Source organism: Aspergillus stella-maris (assembly GCF_047715825.1).
Source record: "Aspergillus stella-maris strain CBS 113639 unplaced genomic scaffold BDV14scaffold_32, whole genome shotgun sequence".
Taxonomy (NCBI): Eukaryota; Fungi; Ascomycota; class Eurotiomycetes; order Eurotiales; family Aspergillaceae; genus Aspergillus; species Aspergillus stella-maris.
The window spans coordinates 105,161-126,652 of NW_027396826.1; the positions used below are offsets into that span (position 1 = coordinate 105,161).

At 52.4% G+C, this 21,492-nt stretch overlaps 6 protein-coding genes across 6 annotated transcripts; 4 read left to right on the plus strand and 2 right to left on the minus strand.

The window, feature by feature from the left end:
- Positions 1-844: 844 nt before the first annotated feature.
- Positions 845-6,097, plus strand: veA (sexual development activator VeA; the record flags this gene model as incomplete). Its single annotated transcript, XM_073771301.1, has 4 exons — positions 845-932; positions 996-2,570; positions 3,195-3,208; positions 3,791-6,097. The coding sequence occupies 4 exons, from the start codon at positions 845-847 to the stop codon at positions 6,095-6,097; spliced, it is 3,984 nt and encodes a 1,327-aa protein (XP_073627462.1).
- Positions 6,098-6,252: 155 nt separating this feature from the next.
- Positions 6,253-8,292, minus strand: BDV14DRAFT_209285 (uncharacterized protein). The gene is made up of 6 exons (XM_073775606.1): positions 7,953-8,292; positions 7,812-7,873; positions 7,591-7,735; positions 7,458-7,493; positions 6,820-7,426; positions 6,253-6,741 (listed from the first exon to the last, which is right to left on the minus strand). The coding sequence occupies exons 1-6, from the start codon at positions 8,130-8,132 to the stop codon at positions 6,701-6,703; spliced, it is 1,071 nt and encodes a 356-aa protein (XP_073627463.1). The 5' UTR covers positions 8,133-8,292; the 3' UTR covers positions 6,253-6,700.
- Positions 8,293-8,837: 545 nt separating this feature from the next.
- BDV14DRAFT_75274 (putative G2/M phase checkpoint control protein Sum2) lies at positions 8,838-11,042 on the minus strand. The gene is made up of 2 exons (XM_073777435.1): positions 10,493-11,042; positions 8,838-10,267 (listed from the first exon to the last, which is right to left on the minus strand). Exons 1-2 carry the CDS (start codon positions 10,760-10,762, stop codon positions 8,927-8,929), a joined length of 1,611 nt encoding a protein of 536 aa, XP_073627464.1. The 5' UTR covers positions 10,763-11,042; the 3' UTR covers positions 8,838-8,926.
- A 98-nt stretch (positions 11,043-11,140) lies between these two features.
- On the plus strand, positions 11,141-12,776 carry BDV14DRAFT_75306 (WD40 repeat domain-containing protein). Its single transcript, XM_073777436.1, has 4 exons — positions 11,141-11,303; positions 11,353-11,518; positions 11,584-12,249; positions 12,300-12,776. The coding sequence occupies exons 1-4, from the start codon at positions 11,263-11,265 to the stop codon at positions 12,546-12,548; spliced, it is 1,122 nt and encodes a 373-aa protein (XP_073627465.1). The 5' UTR covers positions 11,141-11,262; the 3' UTR covers positions 12,549-12,776.
- Positions 12,777-13,242: 466 nt separating this feature from the next.
- BDV14DRAFT_75332 (thioredoxin domain-containing protein) lies at positions 13,243-15,723 on the plus strand. The gene is made up of 2 exons (XM_073777437.1): positions 13,243-14,840; positions 14,897-15,723. Exons 1-2 carry the CDS (start codon positions 13,322-13,324, stop codon positions 15,535-15,537), a joined length of 2,160 nt encoding a protein of 719 aa, XP_073627466.1. The 5' UTR covers positions 13,243-13,321; the 3' UTR covers positions 15,538-15,723.
- A 2,698-nt stretch (positions 15,724-18,421) lies between these two features.
- Positions 18,422-20,600, plus strand: BDV14DRAFT_174681 (CAP domain-containing protein). The gene is made up of 3 exons (XM_073768934.1): positions 18,422-19,680; positions 19,731-20,020; positions 20,077-20,600. Exons 1-3 carry the CDS (start codon positions 19,088-19,090, stop codon positions 20,145-20,147), a joined length of 954 nt encoding a protein of 317 aa, XP_073627467.1. The 5' UTR covers positions 18,422-19,087; the 3' UTR covers positions 20,148-20,600.
- The last annotated feature ends 892 nt before the right edge of the window (positions 20,601-21,492 follow it).

A 21,492-nucleotide genomic window follows, 5' to 3' on the forward strand; every position in this document is an offset into this window, starting at 1 on the left:
AGTCACAAACAAAGAAGATGAGCTGAGACTGTCATCCGAAGTATTTTGGAACATCTTGTGAAGATTATACTGGACTTCATCTTTCTATGACTGGAGGAACTGAAGGACTGACTGAACTGCTGAAGATCGCCGACTCCGTCAGGCTGGTCGATCCGTCCCCGGGCAAAGTACTTAATTTTCGTTAGTGAGCTGGGACCGCTGGGTGACTGGGTCGCTGGCTCGCTGCGATATCGAGTTATCGACGCCCACGGCTGACTTTGCCGTCCTTCGACCCTCTTTTCTATCGCTTCTTCCCCCCAAATCCCAAAGTCTGCCTCTCCCTCTCCACGCCATCTCTCTCTACAGTCTCCTTCCTATTCCATTCTATCCCGACCCGATCCCCCCGATTGGGACGCTGTGGGCTGTCACCCCATACAGCTATCTTGCCCTTTCTCCCCTCCTTTTCTTTCTATTTGTCCTCTGTTTCTCTTCGCTCGTTTCGTTTGTTGCATGACTTATATTGCCTCGAATTTCCTCGACCGCCCGTATCTTGCGTGTGGCTGTTGTTGCCTTGGTGCTTGTCTTGACTGACTGCAGCACCTCGCCGTTGATGCTGGAGAGCATTCTGTCGGAATCAATCATGTAAGCAGCGATTCTTGGTTTACTCAAAAGGAAGAACCCAGAGCCCCCAATACTAATTAAGGTCAACCAGTTTTCTTGGATAGATCGCCGTTACTAGGCCACTGGCAAGATGGCTGCGATACCTCAACAACGCGCTCTGGGCAGTGAGCCTGACATTTGCATTCAGCGGGTCGTTCGCGGAGACCTTCATGAGCCGGTTAAATGGCACGCTTGGACGAGCCGAATGACTCGCGAGGGCAAGAAGTTGACATATCTGCTGCATGTTATGCAACAGCCGCAACGTGCTAGAGCTTGCGGTGCCGGCGCCAAGTGTACGCAGACACCCTTCTCGGGATTGCGATAAAGTCAATGTAGTACTGACAGCTTTCGAACAGCGTCCGCCGACCGCCGCCCCGTCGATCCTCCGCCCGTCGTCGAAATGCTCATTTTCGAATCCGATCCTCACGATCCCGAGAAGCCTGCCGTTGATGTCACGTTCGCCTACAATGCCAATTTCTTCCTCTACGCAACTCTTGAGAACGCTCGCCCAATGGCCCAAGGCAGAATCGCTCAACCTCCGAGCGCGGCGGTCCTCACCGGTGTCCCAGTTGCTGGCGTCGCTTACCTCGACCGACCGCTCCCCGCCGGTTACTTTATCTTCCCAGATCTGTCGGTGCGACACGAGGGCCTATATCGCTTATGTTTTCACCTCTATGAACAAACCAAGGAGAGCAAAGACGAGAGCGAGGGAACTATCCCTCGGCCTACACCAGCCCCAGGGAAGATCGGAGCACCGCATCAGTTCTTGGACTTTCGACTCGAAGTCTTTTCCGACCCATTCACCGTTTACAGCGCTAAGAAGTTCCCTGGATTGAACCAAAGCACACCACTCAGTCGTGCCATTGCCGACCAGGGCTGTCGCGTTCGTATTAGGCGTGAAGTACGAATGAGACGACGTGAAGAAAAGCCGACTGATAACTATGATTGTGGCGACGATAGAGGCTACAACGGTCGACGCGCCGAAGCGTTCCCCAGACCAGACGCTTATGGCAATGCTCCTGAACGCCATCGCTCAGCGAGCATCAGCACCGTCGATCCATATGCCTATCCCTCTCAGCGTCGTCCGTCTGCTCAAGACTATCCACCTACAAATCCTCAACATTATCAGCGGCCCGTGCCTCATACTCCGGTCCAATCAACGACACCAATTCCTCAGCCGATTATGATCCCTGGTCCTCTGGCGGTTGCTTCTTCAACTCCTTCGCCTGCCTCTGCTCACCCACCTTCCATGCCTGCGCAACCGCCCCTCCACACCCCCTCATATCAAGCATCGCAACCGTCGCATTTGGCGTTTAACACTACACAAACCCAATACCCAGCTCCACCTCCTTCTTTCACGCAACCGACGGTCGTCCCGACGAACTTGTATTCTCCCCGCCCCAGAAACCCCTCGATAGGCAACGAATACGATTCAATAAGATATGGGCCTTCGCATCCACGGCCGCCGATGGAACGTCAAAGCTATGCGCAACCGCAACCGCCGACACCCATGACGCCTTTGCCGCCTATACGCACGCTCGACACTCAGCCAACCGAAGGGCATCCTCCGCTGGAACCACTTTCTCATCCTCGGTCTCGCACACCCTCAGCCACTTCCCTGCCTCCAATCCGTTATCCAGACTTTGGGTCCGCATTGTCTCAACCGTCGAGCAGTATTGGGTCCAGCCCTGCTGCTGCACTTGATCACGGCTCTGGCAAGGGCGGCTGGGAAACAACCCAAACCTTGTCGAAGCGGACGTATGAAGAGTCATTCGGTCATGACGAACGGCCACTGCGTAATGGTATGAGGCCTGATAGCGACTCTTATCCTGGCTCACTGCAGCGCCGGCCTTCTTACGAAAGACATTCGTTCTTCGACAACGATGATGCGATGATTTACAAGCGTGCTAGTGGGCGGCAAGTTGCTGTTAGTGAGAGACATTTGGCGAAGGATACCCCGCCAGTCTATCAGTGATGATGGCCTTCATAGGCTGCAATGGCGTTTTCTTTTAAATTTGTTGGCTTTCGGTACAAGGAACGGCGTATTGGCGAAAAGGTCATTACCCAACGACCTCTTTGACTTTTTTGGGATACTTTTGGAAATCGGGAATGGGCCCTTCCCAACATCTTCATGATTACAAGCCCAACATTTATACCTTTTATCTTTCGAAAGCTGTATATGATTCTGCTACCTGCTTGTCTTTCTCTTCTTCCATTTGTATCTTAACTGTTATATCTCCCAGACTACGTCATGCTTGGCTTCTGTCTGGGTATTCCTACTGCTTGACTTCTTTTCTTGAGTTCGGCGACTGCGATAGGCAGTCTTGCCTTTGTGCGACCTGCAATTGATAGATGGGCAATAGAACCATGTCAATCTTGCTAATATTCTGACTGTCCTTTCACAAAAGTAGTCTAATTAAGATCATCCAGAGAAGTATGAGCCATTGCATGGAATAGAATGCCTGTGCCCCGGCGCAATCAACATTCTGCATTCCAAACACACGGATTATTTGGCTTGAATGGAATGAAAATAAGACTAACCCGACTATCGATAGCATGTTACTCAAGAGTTAAGAACTAGTGCTTTTCGCTTTGTTCCATGGATATCGAACCCCTGCTTGGTCTTTGTGTGGTCTTCCGTTTCGAGTACTCTGTGGTGCCAGTGCTGGAGTTCTGTTGCTTGGCGAGACAACGTCCACATCATAACAACAAACAACCCATACTTACATTAGCACAATTAACAACTCACTCTTCCCCGGACTAGTGAGCCCCAGGTTGTCTAGGGTATTTATCCCCCTCATCTGCCTGCTGAATCACAAAGTACTGAAAAAATCAAAACAGAAGGGAAAGAGGGAAAAAAGGCAAGAAGCATCTCACGGTGCGGAACGGAGGTCAGTCAATCTCTATTTTACTGTCAAGTCTAGTTTCAGTCGCATTCACAAGCACCACCCCCTCGAGTCTCACAGCACTCCTGCTGTCCTCTCCCTTGCGCGACCGCAACCACAAAGCAAGAAATGCGTCAACTGACAGATTCAAAACTCAGATGTCTTCCGCTTTGGCCTCTCGAGGTGCAGCCGCCGCCGCCGACCGGCCCGTCGACCTAAATACCGAGACCGACATAGACATCGACGCCTACCACGCTGAATCGCAGCTCCAGAATTCGTTATTGTCGTCATGCCGCTCTCCTGACACATACAGTAACAGCTATGGCTCTAGACCAAGTTACTCGTTTCGAGGTGGTCACGGATACGGATACGGATATGAATGGGAAGCAAGCGGCAGCCGCAGCAGCTGCGAGTCAGACTTTCTTTCGGAGGTCTCGGGGCAGTTTGATGATGCCGAGGAGTCGGAATACTATTCGTACCCGGGAAATCCGGGAGATGAAGTGAGGTACTACTCGTCTACGCACTCGGTCAAGCGTCGCCGGTCGAACGACTGGCCGCGGGATACGAATCACAACGATTCGGCGGGACATTCTCGCTCTGTCTCTGGATCTGGGACGTGGCAGCGGTGGCCATTTGGGCATCATCGGCGACATGGAAGTGCTCATGGCTCGCCGCGGTCTCAGCGTCATGTGCGCCCTGGTCGGCGGTCGCGGTTTGTGGAGGGGCATATGAATGATACCGTGAGCACGAAGCCGCCTAGTATTTTCTTCCCTGATGAGGCGCGCACTGGTACTGCGAATGGAATCGACGCAACGACGGCTGCAACTGCTCGAGTCACGCATAGGAACTCTGGCATCTTTCGCTTCGGCAAGGCAATTGCGTCTGCGTTCAATCCTTTTGGTGGATGGGGGAGTGTTTCGGATATCTGGAGGTCCTCGCAGGTTCAGACTCCCGAGCCTGAGCCGGCCACGAATGATCGCCTGAAGCAGGCGCAGCTGGCGTACGAGGAGCTGAAGAAGTCTGGGTACCAGGGGACAAACAAGGGGAGTTATATGGCGAGCATGGGGGCAACGAGAGTCCCCGATGAGACTTGGAAGGCTATACAAGAGAAGATGCAGTACGGCAGCAACAGTGCCGTTGGTAGTAGCAGCGCTACTGCCGCTGCTCAGCACTCGCGGCAGAGCTCTGGTAGCTCGCTGCGTCCGTCATTCCCGGACCTGCGAAAAGCGAAGTCGTCGCTCGGTGTATCTTCAAAGAAGCAGGATGGCCAGGAAGTCCGGCACCAGAAGTCTCGCAAGGATATGCAGAAGCAAGCTAAGCTCTTAAAGCGAGTCAGCAACCTTGAAGACAAGCTTGAGCGGGCTCGGAGAGAGTTACGTGAGTTCTCAGCGTCCGCGGAAGAGGAGCCTCTCCCGCGCAGCAGCCTTAACGAGCAGACAAATGGTGAGAGGCCGTATCAACGCAAGTTTGTGCCTGGGGCATTACCTTCGCTGCCGTCTGAACGACTGCTGCATGGTCCTCATCCTAAGACTACTACGCCTCTGAGCTCACTCGTGAACCCCACATTACAGGCTCAAGCTCAAGCTCAAGCTCCCAACCACGAACCCGCAACTCAAACTCAGACTGACCCCGAAGTCCGGGTCTACAAAGCACGCCAGAAGTCACCTAGGCCATGGCGTAAACCTTCCGGACCACGTTCTCTATCCGCACATAGCCCGTCCCGTAAACGCAAATCGCCAGACCCTGGATCCCGGAGGAAACCAGACTCATCTGAGTCCGACAGACCTCCGCCAGTCCCACCACTTCATAACCATCAACAGCAACCGGAACAACCACAGAACAACAACCAAGGCATCCAACCAGAATCATCGATCCTAACAGTGCCCAACTGCGAACCTCAAGCTCTGGAGCCACAGCCAGAACCAGAGCCAGAGTCTCAGACTAGAACACCTTCGCGCAGACCTAAGCTCCCTAAAACCGCCCGCTGCGACAGCCCTGGCTCCGTCGAGCGTAAGCAAAGACGCAGTTCAGCCGCCGAGGGCAGCACCTCCCTAGGCGAAGAACGAGCTGGTCGCGGCCGCCCATTGCGCTCCACAAACCGCAATCGCTCTGCAACCCCAGTGCTACGGATGAAGCGCGGCCGCGGAGATCTCCGCTCTACGACTTCTCCCGCTGACCGTCCTCGATTCGACGAGGACAAGGAGAACCAAATTCACGACCAAAGCGTTAAGGCCGATGAAATTGATGCCGGAAAGGGCAACTGGAGCACAGTTGACGACCCTACGGGCGAGCCCGAGGCCTTCACTGAACCTCCCTCCCCATCTGTAACTCCCAGTAGGCGCAAAGCCCGGTACGAGTATATCCCTCCTGTACCTCCACTACCTAAAGACCTTGCTGCGACAGCCGCGAAAGTCGATCGTCGGCTAGCGAAGGAAATGGGGAAGAGGAAGGTACAGAGGGATAGAGACATTACTGGGATTGCTTTGACCGGTGATGATGCCGTTCCTGGCCTTGAGGGGAAGGTTGGTGCAGGAACGGGGCCGGGGTTCCAGTGGCCCGAGGATATCTTCTGATGCGATGGACGGACTATGCACGGTGTTTGGCGTTTTCAACTTGATTAGAATTGAATCGGATTGGGGATGGGTTGGACTGTCCTGGTTGGACAGAACAGGGCAGGACAGCACTGGATATGGATATTGCACTGGACATTGAACTGGACGAACACGATGATATATGATGTCCATCATGAGTTTATGCACGAGTTATGACTTTGGATCTTTGAATGAATTTTGTTTAGTTCTTTTGTGTTTACGTCTTGTCTTCATCCAGCTGAGCTTGAATATGACTTGAGATGATCTCGTCCGAGATACATAGCCGACCATCATGATTCTCTTGTTAAAAGCTATGTTGTTTTACTGCTTGTCCGCCTTGGGTGAGAAAACAACTATCACCAAAAAGACAACACATCACGCTAAAATGAAGCATATCAGTCTAATTGGGAAGGAAAGGCCGGCCAGTCCTCTTTCCTTGCATGTAGGTGCTAGGACAGAAGGAGCGCAAGGTTCTGGGTCGTTCCTTCCATTTTCTGACGCTGTTCGGACTTTACATGGCTTTAAACCCGCATTGTAGGTCTGTATACTAGGGAGTCTCACCGAGCCACCAATACCCTGCAAGTCCTAGAAAATGGCCATCGCATTCGGATGAGAGCTCACACCACCTAACTATAAGAAACCACCATCAGCCCAGCTCAAGCACATGCGAATTCATCTTGCAGAGAAACAGGGAAGGATCTCACCAACAACATTCGCAACAGCACTACTAACGAAGAACGTCCACCTGTTGAGCTCCCTACATCTGCTCGCCACCTTCTCCAAATCCCACATCTCACCCAGCGGCATACCCCACAGCGCAAGGATATTCTGGTGCATGAACTTTATATCCCCTCTTCCACCCTCTGTACTCGTAGCAGGCCAAACCTCAAATGTAGGACTATCACCCGCAACAGCAGCGAAGTAGCAATCGTGCAGCCAGTCCAGAATGGGTTCTTCCTGCTTCAGACCCGCGAAAGCGAGGTTCTCGTGCGTTCGAGTGGCTGTCTTCTCTCGTTCTGTTGGTGAGAGTTCGTTATACCGCTGCACGAAACCGGAGCGGATGAGGAGGATGTCGCCTGGCCGAACCATACCACCCTGGCTCTCGGGTTTGATGTCAATTCCTTGGGATGTAGCGCAGGCGGTTAAGTCCGCGAATGAAATCGCGTGAGAGGTATACGGGTCGTAGTCGCGGCCGTGAGAGTCCGCGTAGGACTTGTAGTCGAGTAACATGGCGCGGCTGGCGATGCAGTGGTTTGCCCAGTGGTGGATGCTACTGTGGCCTGTATAGTTTGTGTTAGTTTGGTGGGAGGGCTGTGATGAGGCGAGAGAAGGGAAGACGTACACCGTCATAGAAACACTTCGAGCCCAGGTGCGCAAACTACCGATTGCACAAACCCTAACTGTTACCTTTTTGTCCCCAGCCCAGCTACACACAAGCTCCCCTTCAGAAGAAGAAGAAGAAATTGAAATCATACATGCCGAAACCCATCCCACTGCGTCCCGCTCTGCGTATTAAGATGATAAACATCATCGTACCCAACACCACCACCCAGATTCTTGATCTTGTGCTCGAAGACCTCGCGACCGAAGGCGGGTGTTTTGGGGACGTCAAGAGGGAGGCTATACCCATCATCAGTCTTCGTCTACATGAAGATATAGGTAATGAATGGGGGTATATGGCATACTCCAACCGAACCTCTTGATCTCGGCAGCTGCGGCCTTGACACGCGCCGGGGTGAGGAGATTCAGTCTACCAATCTAAGTTTCGTCAGCTACCACGGTCTCTCCTTCCTTATTCGCTATCGCCAAAGAATGCGCGTAGAAGTAGAGAGCGTACCTGATCATCCTTTCCCCAGACCCAAGCCGCATCCTCAGGCGCACCAGGTATCTTAGGCAATTCCCTTCGGGAAGGAAACCGCGAATTATCGGGGTTCCAAGGGATCTCATTGGGATTTTGGACTGCGCCGCGGCCGGTAAGGGTGTCGACTATATTGACGAGACGGTCTGTTGGGCTCATGGTGCCTACTTATATTGGTGTGTATTTGTACAGCGTAACGTGCAATTGTGAGCCTATGACTGTCGAATGTCAATGAGGAGCCAGAGACAGGGGAAGAACGAATCCTTAAGTCCATGGTTACTGGGAGCATTTGACTTTGGCTTGACGGCTGGTTAGAGTGTTGACTGAGGAAACGCATAATGACGATGCGGAGTAGAGAGGGGGGGAAAGCTTGTGAGGGGTTGGCGGTTGTTTACCAACTCGCTATACCTGAATAAAGCAGCGGTCTGAAGATACTGGGTACGAGTATAAGAGGGACAAGCAAGTTGCAATTATCGAGAATGGTCAAAGACCACCCTCGTTTTATGCATTTTTTTTCTTCAGGACATCGTCCACTATATGATACAGAAGTTTGTCCCTGGTTGGACAACTGCATAAACAAAACAGAACTGGTAGCATCATTATCCGAACGTCTGAGTGATGCAAGGGGGCCACGACCAATAATCCATGCAAAGAACACAAACGCCGCGATCGGACACCATGTGAAACCAAAGCCAGCCAGCGCATGGCCTACCAAGCCCACCCATTGTAAAACTCATGTGAATCCATGCAAACTCTGCTGTTTCAGGTCCAGCTGAGCTCTTTGAGGAATGCTACCACCCGACGCCGGAAAAGGATCAAGAACGTAGACTGCTGGAAGGTAATCGTCACTTCCCAGTCGCAAAGAGAGATAGTCGTAGGAAAAGATTCATGTCCACCGCTAAATGCGCCATCAAACAGTTTCCAAGTTCATGGTATAACAAAATGAGACTGGTTTAGTTGACTGTCGGAACGCCGGTAGACTGCGACATGTTGCGGCCGCCGCGGCCTCGGGAGCCGTAACCACGGCCATAGCCACCCCTGCCGCGACCATAACCACGGCCTCTGCCACGGCCCCGGTAGTTGTTGCGGTAGCCATCAACGCTGCCTTGGCCGAACGTCTCCATGTTGCGCTTCTCTTCTTCGCCACGCCATTCCCGGCCACCGGCTCGGGCACCGGTACCCTCCTCTCGGTCACGGGCCTCGCTCGAGATGTTGTCGAAGAATGATGTTGTCTTGTTGTAAAGGTTCGCGCTCTGAGTGGTAGCGGGAGGTTCGGCAGCACTTTCCACGAGCGAAGGAGATTCAACCTCTTCCATAGGAGAGCCAGAGGCAATGGCCTCCTTCACCAAATCTTGCTTGTTGAACTTGGCGTTGGCAGTAGCAAAGTCGTAATCCGTCTGGGGAACCTCGACCTTCTGCTTCGGCTGGGCCTGGTACTGGCCGCGGTGGCCTCCACGGCCACGGGAGTGCTGACCACCACGAGGAGCGCGGTTATTATCGTAGGGCTTCATTTCGCCCATCTGTCTTGTAATTCCCTCAACCGACGCATCTCCATGTTGAGGCTTCTTCTGACCGTTCGGCTGAGGCAATTTGGCCATAGCGGCGGCAACAGCAGCTGTGGCCGCACGAGTGGCCTCTGTGATAGCGGCTTGAGCGGTTCCTTGAGTCGCACTGTTCACGCTGGCAGGAGCAAGAGGAGCGGCGGCTGCTGCGGGGGCATTGAGTTTGGCGGGAGTAATGGGAATGACGGGCGGAGCGCGGCCGGCTCTGGGTCCAGACGGGGGCGCCCTGGGAGAAGCGGTGGTTGCCTTCACGGCCTCCTGTACGGAAGGCTTGGACTCGACAGGCGGAGTTGGCGCGCTCTCAATCGGTCCGCCAGGCGCGGGAACAGCTTCCTGGCCTGGTGGCTTGCTCAGAGGACGATCACCGACCGGAAGCTCGGATGTCGCATTGGGACCCGGGCGCTGCGAGGGGGAAGCTTGTTGCTGACCGGGAGGGCCGATTGGCACCTGAGGCGGGAACTGGCCGGGAGCAGGCGGGAAGGCTTGACCAGGGGGAGGATACCAGCCTGGGGGAGCCCCGTACGGCATACCGGGGTATCCAGGGCCAGGTGGGAAAGGAGGAAATCGTGGTCCATAGGGTCCGTAGTAGCCTTGGAACTGCGGCTGCTGAGGATAGCCTGGAGGTGGAGGTCGGTGGCCCGAAGGTGGTTGTTGATGCGGTTGCTGGGGAGGTTGTTGTGGCTGGGAAGGAAGACCTTGAGGACCTGGAGGTGGGCCGGGACGAGGCGCGCTCTGGTTGCCAAGTTAGCCAAATTCTCAAACTCGATGTCGCGTAGGAAAAGATGTTTTGACGACGTATGATCCAGTCAGAAGGAAGGCAACGGAAATCTCCACACGGTTTTGCGCATTCAGAACAGGTCTGTGAGTTTACATCCGAAATATTTCATCATGGAATCATACGATCGATCAATGGAGTCGAGGCAGAGGTCAAGCAAGGGCAGTCTCGAGTGCACTTACCCCTAGGATAGCTGGGTCATCGGGCATCTGAGGAGGCTCAGGCTGCGCATTTTCCTTTGTATCCTCGGCAATGCTGATATCCTTTACGTCGCTTCCACGGAACACAATGTATTCATAGACGCTGTTGGACTGGGGGAGTTCTTCGGCAGGGTTGCCTCGTCTGCCTTCGGTTCCGAACGATACGACATTCTGCAGGGCGATCGTCGAAGCTTCGGGGTTGATCTCATGTAAAGTACCGACGTAGCTAGAACAAATTAGACAATTCGACATACGCTGATTGAGAAAGTAGTGAAGATACCTACCGAATATCGCTCTTAGAGATCAGGTTGAACCGTTGACTGCCAGGTGTTAACTCCAGCCCCGCCGCAGATACCTAGCTTAGACCACTGACCCTATGAGATGGTTCATGTCCATGATGGCGTAGATAGGTGCGCGATTGACGCGCGAGGAGGATGAAAGGTGGAGGAGGGGGGTGGGGGGTGAGGGGGGAAGAATAGAGACGAGACGAGCAGCTGGAGAGAGATGGAGAAGATGACGAGAGAGACTGGGGAGGATCGAGGAAGAGAGAGGAAGAAGCTGGAAGAGTTTGGTGTGGTGGGTAAAGGGCTCTCCGCTACGGTTGCCCACAGAAGCTCCATCGGCAGTTCTCTTCCATTAGACTGAACCTTTTCTTTCAAGACAATTCTCTTGGTTTTTTTGTTGTTTCGATTCACAATTCCTGTATACTCTTCTCTTTATTGTATCTTCATTGCTTTGATTCTACAAGCATCATGGCTGCGTCTACGCATCGTGACGACTTCTTCCAGACCACGTACTATCCCCAAGCTCCCCCGCATTTTTCGAGTCACTCATGAATTCAGTTCCGCCCTTGACGAACAGAACCGAAAGGATCTCAAGTCAAAGAACACAGACGGATCACCTATCAGACTACAGAGCAAAGTACTCGCGGTCCGAGCGGATCCCTTTGACAACAATGTAGTCTATGTGGCTCAGAGCGGCGGAACCGTCAGAAAGATAAACCTGGAAGTATGTACGATTCCCACCCTGTCTGCTGCAGAAGAGTCATTGCTGATTCATTACTTGGTTTATAGACCGGCGAAACTGCTGCACTTTTCAAAGGACCTACAGCGCCAGTCACGAGTATTTGCTTCAGCCCCAATGGTCAGCTATTGTTCGCCGGATGCTGGGACAAAACCGTCTGGAGCTGGGACGTCAAGTCAACGCAGCGAAAGCTACAGTATGAAGGTCACACCGATTTCGTGCGGGCCGTTACGACAACAAGGTTCAAGGGTCAAGATCTCCTAGTATCAGGCGGTGCCGATGCGCAGATAATGGTATTCGATATTGCGAGTGGACAACGGCTGCATGTTCTCAAAGGCCATGCAAAGGGGATCCAGGATCTTTCAATCGACCCAAATACACAGGATCCCGATAGCCTCGAGCAAACAATCTTCAGCGCTGGTAGCGACAGAGAAATCCGCCAATTCGAAATCTCCAAGGGCAGCCAGGATCTGACTGGCACGGAAGCTACTTTGGCTCACGAAACCAATATATACAAGCTCTACTTTGACCAAGATGGAGATCTCTGGACGGCATCAGCAGATAAGACAGCGAAGTGTCTAGTTAGGGAGGATGGCTGGAAACCAAACCTCACGCTCACTCATCCCGACTATGTGCGAGACGTGGTGGTCGACGAGCGTGGGGGCTGGGTAGTAACCGCCTGTCGAGATGAAGAGATCCGCGTATGGAACCGATCGGTATGTCAATTCGATGCTTCTCAGCATGCCTTTGCTTATCCAATATCTAGACTGGGCAATTATACCACACGTTTTCCGGTCATTACGAGGAGGTCACGGGTCTTACCCTGATAGGGTCGACATTGGTCAGCGTTAGCATCGACGCTACTGTCCGGAAATGGTCTCTGAAACCTGACGACCTGCGGAATGCAGTGGCTCAGGCAATAAAACCTCCAGCGGAAGAAGACTCGGCGAAGCCAGAATCCATGCTGACCGAAGAAGAGGAGAGAGAACTGGCAGAGTTAATGGGAGAAGATTAGTTGGCGAAAGGGCTATATATGAAAGCACTGGAAGAGGCTAGCCACAGGAACTCGGAGTAGGAACTGCATTTCGGCCTTGTTGCCGTTGTCGCAGTTGGCCGTAGCATATCTGTAACAAGGACACGTGACCGTTATGCAGTCATGACGCAAACATTCAAGAGCGGGCGGGCGATCAACCAACGCGATTCATGCCCCTCGAGCATCCTCTAGCTCCTTGAGCCTCTATCGCCGCTTGGATCTTGCATAATCACCGAACAACGTTCGGTGCCCTATTTTTCGATCACGTTCTCAGCTAGTTCTTAACTGCTGTTGCACGCAACCTATCGGCTTCCCCGCGCGCCCGTTCCATCAGTGCGGGCAGACGACTTCTCTACTTGTCAACCCCTCCTTCCGGCTGCCTTCGGATTGCGCTTGGCCGCAAGTTTGGAGTACAACAGTTCAAAAACCTGCCAAAGATGCAGGCGCATCATTCTCAAGCTCCTGGACATAGAGCTGGCACGGGGAGCGGATTAGTGAACCGTTTGGAAGCTAGTAAATCCCCGTATGTGAGTGCTATCTACCCTGGTGTCCCGCGGGTACCTCGCTGGGTCCCAAGGCTGATCCATGATTTGTAGGTACGAGCACACCGGCACAACCCTGTAGCCTGGCAGCTATGGGACGCAGAGAGCATGGAACTTGCTCGGCGGCATAACCGGCTGATCTTTCTCAGCATCGGCTATTCAGCATGTCACTGTTGGTTCCCTTCTTTGTCGCACTAACTGTCGAGATAGTTAATGACTCTCTTAGGGTGCCATGTTATGGAGAAAGAGTCGTTTATGTCGCCGGAGGTTGCTGCAATCCTCAACGAGTCCTTTATTCCGATTAAGGTAGACCGTGAAGAACGTCCCGACGTCGACGACATCTACATGAACTACGTCCAAGCAACAACAGGATCCGGAGGTTGGCCGCTGAACGTCTTCCTCACACCTGACCTGGAACCCGTTTTCGGTGGCACGTACTGGCCCGGCCTAAGCTCCGCATCGTTGTATGGCCCCGATACTGTCAGCTTCATCGAGATCTTGGAGAAGCTGCGGGATGTCTGGGAAACCCAGCGGGAGCGCTGTCTCGAAAGTGCCAAGGAGATTACGAAGCAATTAAGGGAATTTGCCGAAGAAGGCACGCACACATACCAGGGTGATAAACAATCCGACGAGGATCTAGACGTTGAGCTCCTGGAAGAGGCCTATCAACATTTCGCGTCTCGTTTTGACAGCGTCAATGGAGGTTTCTCGAGAGCACCTAAATTCCCGACCCCGTCCAACCTGAGCTTCCTGCTTCGTCTAGGTGTCTACCCCAGCACAGTGACTGACATAGTTGGGCAAGAAGAATGCGACAAGGCTAGGGCGATGGTGGTCGACACTCTCGTCAGCATGGCTCGTGGTGGTATCAGGGATCACATTGGCCATGGATTCGCGCGCTATAGTGTGACAGCAGACTGGGGACTTCCTCACTTTGAAAAGATGCTATACGACCAGGCCCAGCTCCTAGACGTCTACGCTGATGCCTTCAAGGCCACTCACAATCCGGAGCTCCTGGGTGCGGTCTATGACTTGATTACCTACCTTACGTCCGCCCCAATCCAGTCGACGACCGGTGGTTTCTACTCATCCGAAGATGCCGATAGCTTACCTACCCCCAATGACTCAGAGAAGCGAGAAGGTGCTTACTACGTCTGGACTCTGAAAGAGTTGACCCAGGTCTTGGGACCGCGAGATGCCGGTGTCTGTGCTCGTCACTGGGGTGTCCTTCCGGACGGAAACATTGCACCAGAAAACGATCCTCACGACGAGTTCATGAACCAGAATGTTCTGTCAATCAAGGTCACACCAAGCAAGCTCGCAAAGGAATTTGGTTTGGGCGAGGACGAGGTAGTGCGAATCATCAAATCAGGCAGGCAAAAGTTACGCGAATACAGGGACAAGACCCGCGTACGACCCGATCTAGACGATAAAATTATTGTGGCGTGGAATGGTCTAGCGATCGGTGCTTTGGCCAAATGCAGCGTTTTGTTCCAGGAGATTGGTGACGCCAAAGCCGAACACTGCCGGGATGCCGCGGCCAAGGCTATCAACTTTATCAAAGAGGCTCTCTTTAACAAGAACACTGGCCAGCTCTGGAGGATTTACCGCGACGGCAGCAAGGGCACGACCTTGGGATTCGCGGAAGACTATGCGTTCCTGACTAGTGGTCTGTTGGATATGTACGAGGCGACGTTCGACGATAGCTATCTGCAGTTTGCCGAACAATTACAGCGTATGTCCCCAACCATTCTCCTGGCTTCCATTACTTACGAAGGTTCTTTCATCTAGGCTATCTCAACGACAATTTCCTCGCCTATGCTGAATCCACACCCGCCGGCTATTATACCACTCCATCATCATCAGTTCCAGGGTCGCCCGGTACTCTGCTCCGGCTAAAGACCGGTACAGAGTCAGCCGTACCATCAACCAACGGTGTCATCGCACGCAACCTCCTCCGCCTTTCCAGTCTTTTAGAAGAAGACAGCTACCGTGTACTCGCCCGTCAAACCTGCCAATCTTTCGCTGTGGAAATCCTCCAACATCCCTTCCTCTTCGTCGGCCTACTCGACGCAATCGTCGGGTTAGAAACTGGGACACGGAATATCACAGGAGTCTTCAGCACATTTACAGCCTCTCCATCGACTTCAGGTCCAGGCCCTTCGACAGAAGAACAGGTCCCACAACCCTCGGTGCGGGACGCGCTGGTGCAGAAAATTCGTGCAGAAGCGGGTCTATCACTTTCGTCGTCTTCGAACACGGTAGCGGCTCTTGTGGATATTCGGTCATCGCATCTGGGTGACCCTACCCGCAATCAATCGTTCTGGCTAAAGACGCGGAATCCGCTGTACAAGGATTTGAAGGCCGGTGAAAAGGCTAAGAATTACCTGCTTGTTTGTGAGCAGGGCCGGTGTCAGACGGTCGATTTGTGATTGATGTAATAGATTCATATAATGGAGGCTATTTTGATTTTAAGTAATATCACTGGAGTTACACTGGGTAATTATTATCTATATTGTAAGAGGTTGTGGAGACATCTACTCCCTCCAAATTCTCATATTTAGAGATTAGTTTCCATAGTCTAACCCCAAAACCGTCGTAATAATGAACAACCAGGAACGGCAGATTGTCAAGGCACAACACCCACGGTACAACCTCGTCGCAAAAGCTTTGCTTCAACGCACCAAAGGTACAGCGAGGAGATAGATCGTCCCTACCAGAGTAAAAGCTATAGTGGAAGTGGCAAGTCCAGGAACTGGCCCCAATTGACGATAGAACTCCGAACATGGCCCGAGTTATCCGTTTCCAGAGTACCCATACCTAGGTATTTTGAGTCCTGTTTCCAGAATATCGGAGTTTGTTCCATTATGCAGGCGTAGTGAGCCAGCCACTCAGACTCGGCTGGAATCGCTGCAGCGTCAACTCGACTCATACAAGCTGGTTCTGCTTGGGTCCAGGCTGGCTCGCCACATGGAGTACTCTGTATGTGGAGGGAGCATTGTGGAATAGAACAACGTACGGATTACATTATGGTGGCCGGCAGCTGAGAAGTGAACTGGAGCCCAAGCCCAGTGCTTACCTTATCCAAACGGAACCAGGCGCAGGTGGCAGTGCACCATCCTACTGTGCGTACTCCATAGTTCATAGTCTACAGTAGCAGTACGGCTATGGCTCATACAACCGCTCGCGAGGGTACTTGTAGGGACTTGAACATTTACTCCAACACGAACATGACCTACCCGTGGATAAACCTGTTTCGAGAAGGCGGGAAGTTCCTCTATATCTAGTCTACGTAGTATACAACCTAACGAACGACGGAGCCCAGGCGCTATCAGCTATCCGGACTGAACCAACGGGCCTCAACACGTCCCGGCAATGTCACTTCTGTCACCGTACCGTCAGTTAAGTCACGTCCCCAACTTTGAGATCGGCGTGACTTGCCACTGCTTACTACTGCCCTTGCCATTGCCCTGGACCAGAAGATGGGTGCCCTTGGTAAATGGTAGAGGGGGCTTGAGTGTACCAGTGGTAAGGTAGTCGAATTATCCACCATTACTTAGCAATGAGCTCAAGGTGATGTCGGGTGGGCTGCTGGGACTCTGGATTTTGGATTCTGGAGAGCACACGAGCTTTTTCTTGATGGGGTAGGTTTTGTTGTATGATGTATCTTTGGTAGTCTAACAACCAGGTACAGTGTATGTAGGCGGATATCGGATGACCGGGCTGGTAGGCATGGGATCTGATATAGCCCGGGATGTATATAATCTCACAAGAGCGGCCTATTTTAATATCCACCATCCAATGAGAAAGAAAGGATTTATTGAAACAAGATTGCATTAATATAAACCTGATAGCTAAAGCTTAATAGACACATTATTCAAGGATCTGGTGAGGGCCAACTAAGCACAATCTTAATAGATTAACTCATACCTGCAAGGCGGCCCGGGCATGTCCACAGGCCATCCAGACCATGCAATACATATGCATTAATGAATAGAATAAAGCCATGAGCCGCTCGGAGATTACAGTTCTAAGTTCTCACTGTGTAACGAGGCTACCTAGACGTGGCACGCAAAGAGGGGGAAATTGGATACCCGGGCAGTTCCAAGTCCAGACTCCAGACAAGACTTCAGTGTCAGCTACGCATACGTGGTCCAGTCCAGTCCGGTCGTACCCAAGGCTGAAGCTATCAATAATCAATCACCTCACCGCTGGAGCACGATTGAAAGTCCTGGAATGAGATGCGGATGCCACAGCTAGTTTCATCCCGGGTTGCCGGATTGCCGTTGAGCGTTGCGACTGGACTGGAGCCTGATAGATGGATGTTAATCATGCAGATGGGGATTGTGGGCTCTCCAGGACTGGAATCGACTTGTGTCCAGAGTCTTCCAGACCGGCTCCATCATCTCCATCTTCAGGCAGTCTTGAATCTTGACTCAGGACCCTCGACTCTAATGACCCTCGATACAAGCGATAGGCGCGTGAGGGCTGATGAAACAGAGATGAGATGAGATGTAGATAAGCGAGTGAGACAATCTGAAGGGGAACCAGAGATGCAGTGGGATATACGATGGCAGGAACGGTCCTAGATATTTAATACGAGAATTGCCAAGGGGCACCCTTGTCAAGAACCTTGAAATTCATGGTTGTGGGTGTGGTCCAGAGACAGACAAAGAAGCGGCCAGACTCTGGAGGAGTGCGTAGGCGCCGTGGAGCACTGGGACAGGCTGAGCCACGGAAGAGAGACAGAGCGGCCCCTGAGGATTGGAAGGAGTGGATGGGGCAGGATGTGAAACGACCAAGCGGCTGCCGAGAGCCAAGTTTTGGTGGAAAATCATTCGACTCTCCCCTGAAATTATACGTCCGTTGGGCCCACTCAGTCCTCTCTATATACGAGACTGTACACTCTATACTACCCGTTCTCGAGTCCTCAACTCCTCGGAGGATATTGTGCAATGTCAACAGTGTTACCGTACTATTATTCTGTGTACCTCTAATAATATTTCCGCCAACTAACAAAGAACAATGATGAATAGACGCCCAGGACGCCCCCGGCACTTGCGACCGCGGTCCGACTTGGCCTGCCGCTGGTGATTGGCTTGTCGTCTCGTTCCTGAAACACGAAGCGTACCTGCATCTCGGTCAAGCCCGTTGGATATTGGACCACGCCTGAGATCGAGCCCAGTCAAATTCTCTGCTCTCTGCGACCGTTAAGCGCTGTGACAATTGGGTCCAATGGCTGGGGCATTGTTTTCCAGACCCTTGGAATGTCTGGATGGAGAGATCTTCGTGTAAAATCGCTCACGTCCAGAAAAAGGAGGAGAAGCGCATTCCGTGGTTCAGGCGCGCGTGGCTTCTGCAGGACAGGCGTAAAAGAAATCCACGATAATATAACAAAGGTTTTTCCTAGTCTCGAGATGAGAATTCTGAAGAAGAGTCTGTTCTGACAGGTATAACATCTCAAACACGGCCTCGCTCCTTGGTGGTGTAATTTGCGTTTGATTGTCCCCAGCCAGCGTCCGATCTCAGCCCCACTGGCCGCCGTCTCCTTTTGTTGCGATCCTCAAGCTATCATTTGCTTCTTCTTATTACTCTGGCCTCGCAATCTCTTTTCCTCTTCTTCTCTCCTTCTCGCCTCCTTCGCTCCTCTCCCGCTTCCCCAATCCTAGATTCACCCTCTCCGTCTCGGTGCACTTTTTCCACTCCTTTAAAAAGTGTCTCTTGAGGCTGTCATTCATTTACCACCACCTTCCCAAACGCGGCTGGAATTCGTACCCTCCTGAACCACCCATCCCCTTGCAGTTGATCTGCACTTCCCAAACGACGTCGTTACTACCAAGGCCGCTACTCAGCTACTCTCTGTCAATCAGTCGCTCGGCTTACTTCCTGGAGAAGTTGTTCGATCGATACAAAAGTTGACCTGTGGTGCCTACAAACAACTCGTGAACCTCTTACAAGTGCAACCAACAACAAGCCTTCATCATGAAGTACTCCTTGATGCTGGGTGCTCTGTGCGCCCTCGGTGCCATGGCCGAAGTTGAGCCCTCTTACGTTACCACATGGACCACCACCACCGTGACCGACTGGACCATTGTCACTATTACCAAGACCGTCACCGTCCCAGCGAGCACCATTGTCGAGGCCACCTCTACCTCTACCGCTGAGCCCAAGGTTGAGACCACAACGACAACCACCTCGACTGCGGCTCCCACCACCACCACAGTCCCCCAAGTGAAGGTTCAGGACACCGCTCCGGAAGCCGTTGAGACCTCAACAAGCACTGCCGAGCCTACCAGCACCGTGGCCCCTGAGCCTGTTGCCGAGCCTTCCACTTGGTCCACGGAATGGACATCCACCTGGACTTCCGCCTACACTGAGCCCGCTACCACTCAGACTTCCACCTCGACTGCCGAGCCCTCTGCTACGCAGGCGCCCGCCAACGACTACCAGTCCAATGTCCTGTTCAGTCACAACGTCCACCGTGCCAACCACTCTTCCCCCGATGTCTCTTGGTCTTCTGACCTCGAGTCGAGCGCTCAAGTCCTTGCTGCCCGTTGCGTCTACGAGCACGACACGTAAGGATCCCTTTTAGTTGATATGTCTGACAATAGCTAATCCCTTATAGGAGCATCAACGGCGGTGGCTACGGCCAGAATATTGGCTACGGTACCTCGTCTGATGAGGTTGGTGTCATGATCTCCAACCTCATGTACAACGATGAGATGGGCTACTACACCAACCTCTACGGCGAGGCTACTCCCGACATGACTCTGTTCGAGAAGTGGGGTCACTTCTCCCAGATCGTCTGGAAGGGTACCACCGAGGTTGGCTGCGCTACTGTCAGCTGCCCTAGCCTTGGCAACGTTGACTCTGCTACCGCTGTCCCCTTCACTGTCTGCAACTACAGCCCTGCCGGTAAGATTTGCAATATCTCCTTTGACTTTGAATGTTGTCTAACATGTCCTGCTTAGGTAACTACGACGGTGAATACGCCGACAACGTCCTGGCGCCTCTGGGCAAGGCCTTCTACGCGGTGGAATAAATTCGAGATCTTTCGCCCTAGGCTGACGGATGGTTTAGCGCTCGCACTTTATGTGTTTAGCTGGGTGCTCTGCTCACCGCTCGGTCATGAGCATTGACCTCAATATATGACAAAAACTCAAATTCAAGAATTTTCTTGTGGACAGTCATTAGCATCTCTCTTTCGGTTCTGGCTATGTGGCGTTTAGGTTCTGTGGTTGTATACGGCCATGAACCCTCGACACGTGCCGTGTTGTCTTCTCTTCTCTGTGAATATTTACCATCTTCGAGCTTGTCGATTGGCAGGAATCCGAAACATTTCATCTTTTGCACTTTTGCTGCTTTGTGTGCATGGCGCCCTGCATAGCGTGTACTGGTAACAAAAACATGATGAACGTTCAAGATCTGTTACTCCTCGCTCCTGTAGGACTGGCTTTGTATACGACAACCTTGATAGTAGTCAAAGTTCACCAGATTAATGAACTGTTTTGATACAATCCAAGGATACTGACAAACATTAAATTAAGCATGGTTCTTTTTAGGTTTAGAGTTCTTGTCCATGCGGCCATCACAAAGCTCTACTCTGCACTAAGCCTGCAGTCTACTGCAACCGGCCACAGGAGCTGACGTCATCACAGCCTCCCCACAAAATGCACGTGATTTATATGATCTCCCCGCATGCGATTCCACAGTCCACACCCACAGCACGCCGTCGAGAGGCTCCCTTCGTCCGAAGCAGTTCTTTCTTGCGACCTGTCCATGGTACACTGCACTATACTCTGGCTTAGTCTTGCCGGTTTGCCATCTGGACTTCCCGGCGGCTTTGATTGAGGCAAAAGAAAACTATCGGGATCGATAACCTTCACTGACTAAATCTTCAAAGGCCGATTCGGCAGATCAGACATTATTCTTTTAGCATTTGACTGACTGACACTATCAGATAGTCTGTGTGCGAGACAAGCCTTTGGTGCCCGTTCCATTACTCCGCACATGATATAGGTCCCCGCGTGACATTGCCTGTCAACTGGTCATCATCCAAAATTCACTCTCATCCTCTGCGGCGGATGCAAATGGAACCCCCAATTTACATCTAAAGTTTTCAGTGTCACGACTTTCAGCCGAGAATTCTCCTGCTGTGTCCCATACACCGACAGCAAGCAGTTGTATCTCTTGGCACTCGGGTTTTCCCATAGAGATCACTTTAGGTGCGGCACCGCATCCGTTCCGCCGACTCGCGTCGGGCTGATTGTGCCATCCGAGTCGATCCACCGCGGTCGAAGGATCTCAGCCTGCTATAGCCAGCTATAGCCAGACGTGTTCCTTATCTGCTGTCACTGGTAAGCGTCCCTTCCCCCGTTCGAGCAACG